We start from the raw sequence: 12485 nt of genomic DNA, 5'->3' as shown, positions 1-12485 counted from the left end.
ATCCCTCCATCCATCCCTCCATCCCTCCATCCATCCCTCTATCCCTCCATCCATCCCTCCATCCATCCCTCCATCCATTCATCCATCCCTCCCTCCATCCCTTCATCCATCCCTCTCTCCATCCATCCATTCTTCCATCCATCCATCTTTGTAGCTGAATAATTTACTTCTGGATTCTCAAGTGCAATACAGAGGTCAAGATTACAAAATCTTCCTATGCTTTTCGTTAGAGGCAGTGGCTCAATGGCTAGAGCTACTGCCTAAGGAGAATTAGTTCACGAGTTCGAGTCCCAGTCGTCCCGGTAAATAATTTAATTTATTTTTAATTTTAAATTATAATTATTATTTATTTATAATTATAATTTCATTTAATTGTGCACTGAGGGGAGGAGCCGGACATCAGCTGTGAGCCGCGGGACACACCTCTAAAATCGGAGCAGTTCACGAAATGAGGCTGCATTGCTCTCTCCTCTCTCTCTTCTCTCTCTTCTCTCTCTTCTCTCTCTTCTCTCTCTCTTCTCTCTCCTCTCTCTCTTCTCTCCTCTTCTTTCCTCTTCTCTCTCCTCTCTCTCTCTTCTCTCTCTCCCTCTCTTCTCTCTCCTCTCTCTCTTCTCTCCCTCTTCTCTCCCTCTTCTCTCTTCTCTCTCACTTCTCTCCTCTCTTCTCTCTCTCTCTTCTCTCTCTTCTCCCTCTCTCCCTCTGTCTCTTCTCTTTTCTCTCTCTTTTCTCTCTCTTTTCTCTCTCTTTTTTCTCTCTTTTCTCTCTCTCAGATCTAGCGATGATCAGCTGATGCGGTCACCTGATGGAATCAGCTGACACTATAAGTCGAGCGATGAGGCCGGCTTTTTACCGCCCGGCCGGCTAAACTATCAGCTGCTGCTGTCGAACAGGAGTCTGCACAGAAGTGTGTAGTTTGTTTTATTTTGCACTGATGCATCAGCTGATTGTATAAAAGCCATTTATACAATCAGCTGTTGTATCATGTGATTCAGGCTATTGAACCTGACACATCATCTAATCGCTTTGCCTTCCAGCAAACCGATCAGATGATATTGTATCCGGATTGGACGGCCCGGGACCCTTGACCCTAGATTACTGCGGAGGGGGGTTCTTTATTTCAATAAAGATGGAGTCACTAATTGTGTTGTGTTTTATTTATAATAAAAATATTTTTCTGTTTGCTGTCGGCTGTCTGTCTGTATGGAGGAGAGCAGACAGCAGCTTCAGAACTACAAGGCTCAGCATCCTCCATCCAGGACTGTATGCTGGAGGGAGAGGCAGGGGGAGCAGAACTGCAAGGCTCAGCATACTTCACTTGTGTATGCAGGAGAGCAGACAGCAGCTGCAGAACTACAAGGCTCAGCATGCTGCATCCAGGACTGTATGCTGGAGGGAGAGACAGGGGAGCAGAACTACAAGGCTCAACATGCTCCATTCACTAGTGTATGCAGGAGAGCAGACAGCAGCTGCAGAACTACAAGGCTTAGCATACTCCATGCAGTCCGCAGCCGCCCCAGAAAATGGCACTTTCATAGAAGAGTCATCATCTGGCGCTGTATGCAACTCTTCCAGCTGCCCTGATGCCGAGTGGCTTGCTGGGTAATAATGGGTTAATACTAGCTTTGTTTTACTAGCTAGTATTAAGCCAGAGATTCTTAATTTCAGGCAAGTTTGACCCGGCCATTAAGAATCTCCAATAAAGGGTTAAAAAAAAGACACCACACAGAGAAAAAATACTTTAATAGAAATAAATACACAGACACACTTAGAGACTCTATGTTTAATACTCCCTCTCATCCCTCCATGATCCTGGTCTTCTGTCTTCTTTCTCCTTCAACCCATGCAGCTCTAATACATCAGACAGCACTGCATGGGAGAAAGAACGCTGCTGCTCCCGTGCAGTCTAATGACTCAGTGAGTGAGCAGAGGCTGCGGGTTGTAAGCGGTGACGTCACCGCTGCCACCGTTGAAATAGTAATCTGACAGGCGGGTTACTAAAGCAACAGTGATCTCTGTTATTCACCGGCTGTGGCATCCAGTCCTTGCATGTGGGCTGACTCTATAAAGAGCACCCACATGCAGGAACGGGGAGCCAAGCATGTGCCCAAGCATCTCGCCGGTACACAGAGATGCTCAAACAAGCACCGCGTACCAGAGAGATGCACTGACAGGACCTAGCATAACGTGTAGCCATGTGACCAGTCTGTAGCCAATGAGATAATACACACGTGACTGGTCACATACTATGACGACGTCACAGAAGGTCCTATCATCAGTGCTGGTTACCGGGAGGGTGCAGCGATGATCGGAAGGAAAAGCGGTGGGAGACAGAGTGCAGGACGCATCGCGGGGACCTGTAAGTGTAATCGCAATGTTTATTAACTGTATGTGTACATGTATAATGTGTTTGTATGTGTTTGTGTTTGCCTCCCATTGTTTTCAATGGGGTTCGAAGGTGTTCATCGAATGTTCGTCGAGCGTTCGCCGAACTGAGCAGCTGTTTGACGAACCAAACTCGAACACTAGGGGGGTGGCTCAACACTAGTGATGAGGGAGCGTGCTTGCCAGTCACCACTTCTTGATACTTGTTTGAGTATTGCGTGTGCTCGAGTCCCCACCCTGCATGGCTCATGGCTGTGTTTCAGCCATTAAACATGTGGGAATTGCCTACCATTCACACTAATGCCATAGCCGTGTCGGTTACTGACATTACTGTGATTAGCCTGCCACATCGCATCATGGGGTTTATATAAGACCTGGTGACGCAACACTTGGCACACTCTACCATGAAAATAGTGTAGGGAAAGATGCTGGAGAAGGGATAGTCTATTAGTTTAGCATTAGAGGTATGCAGGCACTAAATATTTCTGTACAATCCTTGCTGCAATATAAAACCAAAAGTCCTTTTAGGTACTACAACCATTTTATTATAGTCCCTATTAATATCACTCCTAGCTGCATTTAGGATAGAGATAGTTGCTAGAGAAAGGATAGCGTATTAGTTTTGCATTAAAGGCATATAGACAGTGATTATTGCCTTACAGTCTTTACTGCTGCAATGTAAAACCAAAAGTCATTTTCAGTCCTACTTCTATTCTAGTCTCTAGTAATACCACCCTTAGCTGCATACCTAATTTAATATGTGCAGGCATGCAGTACAAGATAGGGAAGTGGTTGTGTTGCTGATGGTGCATGCAAAGGCCGAGGCCATGTTCTAGGTGAAACTGTGCTGCTGCAGTAGCACAACAAACACGCTACAAGACCTAACTTCCTGTCCCTCTTTGCAGGGAGGCACGGGACACCATTGTTGAAGCCAGAACAGTGCGAACAGGTGGTCGGTTGGTTGGAAGATAATGCTTCCAGTCTGTTTCTCAGCACTACCCTATCTTCTTCACGATCCATTCTCACTAACCAGAGTCTGGACCACATAATCCTCACCCTCATCCTCTTTCCTCCCACCATGGCAAATCCCAGGAGGCAAGTGATCCCACACTGGGACACTCCCAGGAGCTTTTTACATTTACATGTATTGATTATGACCTCTCATCCTGCACATTCACGAAGGACATATTTCAACAGCCAAGGTCTAAAGAAGATCATGGAAGGGAATGGCAATTACTGTTACAAGAGGATGAGGATGATGAGACACAGTTGCCAACAAGTCATGTTGTTCAGTTAACAAGTGAGGAGGAGGTCCAGAGTGTGGAAGAGGAAGACGAGGTGGTGGAAAATAAAGTCACTGACCCAACCAGGGAAGGTAGCATGCATAGCGAGGACAGCAGTGCAGAGAGGGAAAGATCAGCAGCTACTCAACAGGCAGGAGGAGGCAGTGGTGTAGCTATAAGGAGTATACATTATACTTTCTTCCTTAGCACATATAGGTGGCAAGTTTCAATAGCAAATTAATGGTTAAGTGTTCTCCAGTCTGGTGCTTTTTTAAAAGAAAGTGCAAATGATCAAAATAGGTCATTTGCAACCTGAGCTGTGCCAAGAACAGCAGGGTTCTGATTACCACCAGCATGCTCAGGCACATGCCATCAAAGCACTCAACTAGATGGGTCCACAATCAGTGTTTGGGGGTGACACCTCTGCTTCTTTCCTCTTTCACTGTGCTACATCCTTGCTAATTCCCTGTACAGGCCACAGGTGAGGATACCTCTTGCCCTGCACCTATTGTTGCATATTCATAGCCACCGTTAGCAACCACATCCCCTTCCTCACATACCGTAGTTACAAAGTAACATAAAAAAGACAAACCATGTCGATCTGTTTCAACCTTCCTAATATTAACGTTCAACTCATCCAACTGTGAGTTTTCTATTGAATAAAAAATAAAAAAGTATATATATATATATATATATATATATACACTGTACAGTTTGGTTTTTTTTATGTACCTAAGAACATTTATCTTGAGTATACTGTTTCTCGAAAAGGATGAGTCACCTATTTGTAGTTCCAAGTCTTCTTGCTCCAAATCTTTGGCTGGGTCAGAGGCTTTTGACACAGCTCTTTTGGGGTGCTGGTTGGCTTATTGGTTACTACCTCAAATAGGTAGCACAGGTAAGGCCCCCTTCACACGTCAGTGATTCTGGTACGTTTGTGCCTTTTTTTGAGCGTACCAGAATCACTGACATATGCAGACCCATTATAATCAATGGGTCTGCTCACACATCAGTGATTTTTCACTGAATTTGTCTCCGTGCAGCGTGCACCCATGGCCGTGATTCTGCACAGAGACAAGTCAGTTTTTTTATGGCATCACAGATGACCCACGGACCCCACTATGGTGTGATCCGTGTGTGATCAGTGAAACACGTACCAGAAAATCACGGACGTATTAAATATTTTCAACTTACCTTGCCTGCGATTCGCTGTGCCTGCTCCGCTCTCGGCAGCTCCTGCCTGGCTCATGAATATTCAGGAAGTAGGTGCTGAGAGCGGTGGGCGGACGCTGCAGAGCTGGAGACTTCAGCACCGTGGACAGTAGTAATGAAGGCAGGTGAGTAATGTCCATGTGCAATCACTGATCACGGATTGCACATGGACAACCCACGTGTGCCGTGAATCACGGAACACGGAGGGACATGTGCGTGTTTTACACGTCAGTGAAAAACGTCAGTGAAAAACGTCAGTGTTTTTCACTGACGTGTGAAACGGGCCTAAGGCCCGTTTCACACGTCAGTGAAAAACACAGACGTTTTTCACTGGCGTTTAAAACACGCACATGTCCCTGCGTGTGCCGTGAATCTCGGCACATGTGGGTTCTCTAAGTGCAATCCGGGCTCCATTCTCCGTGGCCCGTGATTGCACTTAGAAATCAACTCACCTGCGCCCGCTCCCGCTCTCCATGGTGCTGAGTCCTCCCGTGGTGCAGCATCCGGCCGGCGGTGACCCCCGCAGCAGCTGCTTCCGGGTCGGCTGTGTCGTGCATAATGAATATGCGCGACAGTAATCAGCCGGCTTAGAAGCAGCAAGCTGCACGGGCTGCAGAGGACATCGCTGGACGACGGGTGAGTTAAAATGTTTATTATTTTAAATGCACGTTTTTTTCTGGCACGTGTTTCACGGACCACACCACTGCGTGGTCCATGGAACATCAGTGATGCCAGAAAAAAATGGACATGTCTCCGTGCAGCAATCACGCACACGTGGGAACGCTGCACGGAGACACGTGCAGTGAAAAATCACTGACGTGTGAGCAGACCCATTCATTATAATGGGTCTGCGTATGTCAGTGATTCTGGTACGTAGAAAAAAAAGCACAAACGTACCAGAATCACTGACGTGTGAAAGGGGCCTAACACAGTATTCTTTCTTCTGAAGGAAGAGAAAGTTCATAACGTGCATAAGATCTTTCTTATTCAGTTTTGTATAAAATGTGAGTTAACAAAAATGATAAAGCTGTCATGTTCGGACATTGTTACTTGCAGATTTGAGAAAGTCAGTCTACCTCATGTTGGAGATCAAGATATCCATATCCGAATGCTGGCTGCTCCAGTTAATCCTGCTGATATCAACATGTTGCAAGGTAAGCTGCTTACCTGTCATTAGTGATTTTTCAGTTGTTAAAAATAAAATCTAAAACAAAGCTATTATTAGGCAATATAGTTGTAACCATACTAATCTTACTGGCAGTAACCTGGTTATATTGTATATAGTGTGTGTTACCAACATATATTTCACACTACTGAAGAATTCTCTTTGTGTAATAATCTCCCAGCACTGTGGAAACTGTGGAAGAATAGCAAATGAGAACAGGAATTATGATGCACTTACAAGCTCACTGGACCTCCTCAAATTGTGAAGCACCATTGTTCTTTATCATAGTAGGCCATATAATAAATATGACTATTGTAAATTTAACACTATACAGTGCTTTAATCATATTCTGACAGCTACACATGATGTCTACAGTAGCTTCTATAACATGCCACCTGCTAAATCCATAACCCTGTGAATTAATTTGGTCCTCCTTTTGCAGCTATATTAACGCCCATTCTTCTACAATGGTTTTCTGTAAGATTTTAGAGTGTGGCTACGGAATTGTTGCCTATTCATCCAAAAGAACATTTGATGTAGGATGAGACGGCATTGCTCACAATCTCTGTTCTAGGTGCTTCTTTCAGGTCGCTGCTCTGTACAGGCCAGGCCACACTAAACTCATTTAACCATACTTTTATGGTTCTTGCTTTTACAATGACGCACAGTCATCTAGGAGCAGAAAAGGACCTAGTCAAACTGTTGCCACAATGTTGAATTGTCTTGGAATTCTGAACCATTAGGATTTCCCTTCAATTAATTAAAGGGGTTTCCTAATAATGACATAAAATGGTATAATTCAAACATCAGCCCGTACTAGTCATGTGTAAGTAGCAGCTACAAACTGAATACATACAGCTCCTTAGACATGTGTCTCACCTGACAAAAGCTGAATCTCACATACCCTGTTGATGGCCTGGAGCATGGCTATATGTAAAGAAATATGTTTTAATCCACATTGTACTCAGCGAGGAGATCTCTAGCTACATACCATTCCTCCTCGATCAGTCTGACAGTTTTATAGCATTGAAAAAGGAGCCAGCATGATCTGAAATTGGCATGCATCATATAAAAAGTGCAAATTCACAGATTTATTCCAACTGTACTGTAATAAAAAAATGAGATTTTTAGCAAATAATTGATCAATTCTTTGAGCTACCCCTGCCAACGTCACGGCAAATCTCAATAGGGGGGTCCTACTCTATATTCTGTATTTCATGTGCCATGCGGCCTCCTAGATAAAGTTAAAAGCAGAACCATAATGGAGCACACATACCTGTAACCTGTATATAGCCGCTTCCATGTTGCAAAACAGGCAATTATGGATAGAGGCCAGCCCAGGTGCCAGCATCTGGAGCAAGCTCTACACATACCAGGACTATATCAGAACTGACCCTCCCAGTGCCAGACAGAAACCATTGATAAAGGCGGACCAGATCCAAGTATGGTGCTTAATTAGCATTGCCTGTGGAAAGGGGTGAGGCAACTGAATGTGAACAGCTACCAACAGGAGGAATACATTGCAAACCAAAATCAGGCGTGCATAGTATGGTGGTGGTCAGCCACCAGAAGAATGTAGCATAATTACAGTCATAACAGAGAAAAAGGAGCCAGCACGATCTGAAATTGGCATGCATCATATAAAAAGTGCAAATTCACAGATTTATTCCAACTGTTCTATAATAAAAAAATGAGATTTATAGCAAATAATTGATCAATTCTTTGAGCCACCCCTGCCAACGTCACGGCAAATCTCAATAGGGGGGTCCTACACTATATTATGTATTTCATGTGCCATGCGGCCTCCTAGAAAGTTAAAAGCAGAACAATAATGGAGCACACATACCTGTAACCTGTATGTAGCCGCTTCCATGTTGCAAAAAGCAATTATGGATAGAGGCCAGCCCAGGTCCCAGCATGTGGAGCAAGTTTTACAGCATTGCACAGAGTCTAATTGTGCCCAAATGAAAAACAAATAAACATAAAGAAGAAGGAAGCTTGACATAAACCCAGATGTACTCAACAAAAAGATATATTTCTTCACATATGACAGGTGTGCTCCCGGGCACTGGCAGTGTACAGTTAGGTCCAGAAATATTTGGACAGTGACACAATTTTCGCGAGTTGGGCTCTGTATGCCACCACATTGGATTTGAAATGAAATCTCTACAACAGAATTCAAGTGCAGATTGTAACGTTTAATTTGAAGGTTTGAACAAAAATATCTTATAGAAATTGTAGGAATTGTACACATTTCTTTACAAACACTCCACATTTTAGGAGGTCAAAAGTAATTGGACAAATAAACCAAACCCAAACAAAATATTTTTATTTTCAATATTTTGTTGCAAATCCTTTGGAGGCAATCACTGCCTTAAGTCTGGAACCCATGGACATCACCAAACGCTGGGTTTCCTCCTTCTTAATGCTTTGCCAGGCCTTTACAGCTGCAGCCTTCAGGTCTTGCTTGTTTGTGGGTCTTTCCGTCTTAAGTCTGGATTTGAGCAAGTGAAATGCATGCTCAATTGGGTTAAGATCTGGTGATTGACTTGGCCATTGCAGAATGTTCCACTTTTTTGCACTCATGAACTCCTGGGTAGCTTTGGCTGTATGCTTGGGGTCATTGTCCATCTGTACTATGAAGCGCCGTCCGATCAACTTTGCGGCATTTGGCTGAATCTGGGCTGAAAGTATATCCCGGTACACTTCAGAATTCATCCGGCTACTCTTGTCTGCTGTTATGTCATCAATAAACAGAAGTGACCTAGTGCCATTGAAAGCCATGCATGCCCATGCCATCACGTTGCCTCCACCATGTTTTACAGAGGATGTGGTGTGCCTTGGATCATGTGCCGTTCCCTTTCTTCTCCAAACTTTTTTCTTCCCATCAGTCTGGTACAGGTTGATCTTTGTCTCATCTGTCCATAGAATACTTTTCCAGAACTGAGCTGGCTTCATGAGGTGTTTTTCAGCAAATTTAACTCTGGCCTGTCTATTTTTGGAATTGATGAATGGTTTGCATCTAGATGTGAACCCTTTGTATTTACTTTCATGGAGTCTTCTCTTTACTGTTGACTTAGAGACAGATACACCTACTTCACTGAGAGTGTTCTGGACTTCAGTTGATGTTGTGAACGGGTTCTTCTTCACCAAAGAAAGTATGCGGCGATCATCCACCACTGTTGTCATCCGTGGACGCCCAGGCCTTTTTGAGTTCCCAAGCTCACCAGTCAATTCCTTTTTTCTCAGAATGTACCCGACTGTTGATTTTGCTACTCCAAGCATGTCTGCTATCTCTCTGATGGATTTTTTCTTTTTTTTCAGCCTCAGGATGTTCTGCTTCACCTCAATTGAGAGTTCCTTAGACCGCATGTTGTCTGGTCACAGCAACAGCTTCAAAATGCAAAACAACACACCTGTAATCAATCCCAGACCTTTTAACTACTTCATTGATTAAAGGTTAACGAGGGAGACGCCTTCAGAGTTAATTGCAGTCCTTAGAGTCCCTTGTCCAATTACTTTTGGTCCCTTGAAAAAGAGGAGGCTATGCATTACAGAGCTATGATTCCTAAACCCTTTCTCCGATTTGGATGTGAAAACTCTCATATTGCAGCTGGGAGTGTGCACTTTCAGCCCATATTATATATATAATTGTATTTCTAAACATGTTTTTGTAAACAGCTAAAATAACAAAACTTGTGTCACTGTCCAAATATTTCTGGACCTAACTGTATGTGTTATAAAAAACGTATCTGTCACAGGTGTATCATGGTTGACAGACAGTCCTGTGGTGCATGGCTGTAGAAGGTTACAGCCGGACACAAGCTGCTACACAACTGTTCCCTGACATTCTATTCTTCTATTCTTCCTGCTGTGGTATAAATGGTATCCTATGTATCTTCTCTGCTTGGGGTTAATCCCTTTCCTTTTAGGACCCTGTGGATATCCTCACCTTTCAGTTGTTAATCATCATTATATCCCCTTGTGTTCTTAAATACCCACATTTCCCCTTGGTGTTTGCTGTTGATAGAGTTATAGTCCTACACAGGCATTTGATGCAAGCAGTCGGCTTGTATTCATCTGAAGAAATCTGAAGTTTGTTGCTGTTTCTCTCCCTGAGTCTTCATGGAGATAAGTTATTTGTTCATCCCATACGTTCCTTATCTAGGGCCCAGTTCCGGGTTAGCCTGGTCTAAGTATCTTGCTCGGCACATAGGTGTGAAAACTATCTAGGGTGGTCAGGAGAGCCAGGGGCCAGCAGAAGGTTTAGTCAGGAATCACCATCTCCCCCTTCCCAAGACACACGTTTTCCCTTCCCTGTCACCATATACGTGGTCCTCATCCATCACACTTTACAATTTACACACTGCACTCGGAGTTTACATTCTCTTGGTATTCACTTAGCCTAGACTCGTCAATCAGGCTGCCACATAGAGAAGTGGATTTGTCACTTTGCAAATAACATTTCCATTGCTCAAAATTTCAGTGGCATTGGCAACTTTTATGCACAATATATCTCATTACTAGGTGACCACTCTATAACTTTATGTGGTCTAAAACTTTGTCTCTTAGTTGCTATGGTTCCACACCCACTTCCACATTCCAAGCAAAATATCTCTCATAGTTGACCATGGAATTTATAGAAGAGAAAAAATTTAATGAATTGACTTGTTACAGCAGTGACATCACTTTACAGTACAACACTCAAATTCAGTAAGAGCATTATAACGAGCCAGGGGCTAGGAGCTGAATTATAAAGCACTATAGCAAATGAATTAAATAAAAACATGAATTAAAAATATGAACCATGTGTCAAGTATACATGAGCAGATGGATCCACGGAGGATCAAGTTCAAGTCAAATTCCCTGAAATTTGCGTTTTCACTTTCCATTTCTTACACTGCTAAGCCATCAGAGAGCTGACTAATGCCATGTTGCATTGCCATTCAGATCTCCCCAGAGTGCTATGCAGCTATGACGCCTATGGATTGTCATATCTTATTTTTAGGGGCCATCACAGATGAGTGGTTCCAGCACAGTTTGTACTGCAGAACTGCTTTCTATCACCATACTCACTGGTTAAGTCTCTCTTTTCTGTAGTGTATAAGCTCTTACACTTAATAGGGTCCTCTCTTTATCGCTCTTTATCGCTGTTATGGTCAGCAAGATCCTCTCTTTCTCTCCGGTAGAATACAAGATGTTATGGTCAGCAGGATCCTTTCTTTCCTGTAGAGTACAAGTTGTTATGATCAGCAGGATCCATTCTCTCCTATAGAGTACAAGCTGTTATGGTCAGCAGGATTCTCTCTCTCTCTCCTGTAAAGTGCAAGCTGTTATGGTCAGCAGGATCCTCTCTCTCTCTCTCTCTCTTGTAAAGTGCAAGCTGTTATGGTCAGCAGGATCCTCTCTCTCTCTCTCTCTCTTGTAAAGTGCAAGCTGTTATGGTCAGCAGGATCCTTTCTCTCCTATAGAGTACAAGCTGTTATGGTCAGCAGGATTCTCTCTCTCTCTCTCCTGTAAAGTGCAAGCTGTTATGGTCAGCAGGACCCTTCCTCTCCTATAGAGTACAAGCTGTTATGGTCAGAAGGATCCTTTCTCTCCTGTAGAGTACAAGCTGTTCTGGGCAACAGAATAATTTCTCTCCTATAGAATAAAAGCTGTTCTGGTCAGCAGGATATTTTCTCTCCTATAAAGTATAAAACTGGAGAAATCCGATCCCCTTCAGGTTTGGACACAGAGGGAGCCGGTGCCCACAGATGCTGACCCATGGGACTTCAGTGGGTTCTTGGCGGACACCCTGTACCCCGCGTTGGGCTGCCGGTCTGCGCTATCTGGGCTCCTTTCCTCGGGAAGAAGGCCTGGTACCTTGTCCCGCTGGTTAATTAACAAGGGGCTTGAAGCTTGCCTCGTCCTAGGGTCCAGGTACACCGCCTGTGCACGGCCTCCGGACCAGATTTCCGTTGTCGGTACCGGCGGGCTATAACCCTGCTCCGGTCCACTTCAGGTCTCCCGCAACCGGATCTCTGTCGCCTGTGGCCCTACAAAGCTGTCTGCCACCTAGTTGGTCCTCCCGTGGTCCCAGGGCTCCAACCCCGACCACACTGCACTTCAGCTTCTATCACCGACTCCAGCTCCACTCCAGACTTGACTCTCCACTGCACTTCACTCCAGACTAGACTCACTGAAACTCCAAGCTAGACTGCTCTGGTTCCCTCCCCGTGTAACCTCAAGACCCCTAAATGGGCGTTCCCATCTGCCCAGTCCCGCCCACTGGTGTGTCCTGGCTGTCATGGGGGGCGACTAGGATTTGTGGCTTGTGTTCCTGTGTGTGGGAAGTGTATTGTAAATCCCAAGGAGGAGGCGATTCCTGTACCCTTGGTGGGGGTACAGTCATCTGTGACTACCTGGTTTTGCCAGGGCGTCACACTTACACTTTATAGCAG

General features: G+C 44.4%; 1 protein-coding gene across 1 annotated transcript in view; it reads left to right on the top strand.

Moving 5' to 3' along the window:
* The window catches only part of LOC142295199 (enoyl-[acyl-carrier-protein] reductase, mitochondrial-like), a 160121-nt gene that overhangs the window by 61039 nt on the left and 86597 nt on the right, over nt 1-12485 (top strand). The window contains exon 2 of the mRNA XM_075338276.1: nt 5934-6031. Within this exon, the coding sequence (XP_075194391.1) occupies nt 5934-6031 (98 nt within the window). The remainder of the gene's footprint in view (nt 1-5933; nt 6032-12485) is intronic.

This window comes from Anomaloglossus baeobatrachus, chromosome 3 (assembly GCF_048569485.1).
Source record: "Anomaloglossus baeobatrachus isolate aAnoBae1 chromosome 3, aAnoBae1.hap1, whole genome shotgun sequence".
NCBI classification, from domain to species: Eukaryota; Metazoa; Chordata; class Amphibia; order Anura; family Aromobatidae; genus Anomaloglossus; species Anomaloglossus baeobatrachus.
Note: the sequence above shows the minus strand (reverse complement) of the source record. Positions and strands in the feature narration are given on the sequence as shown.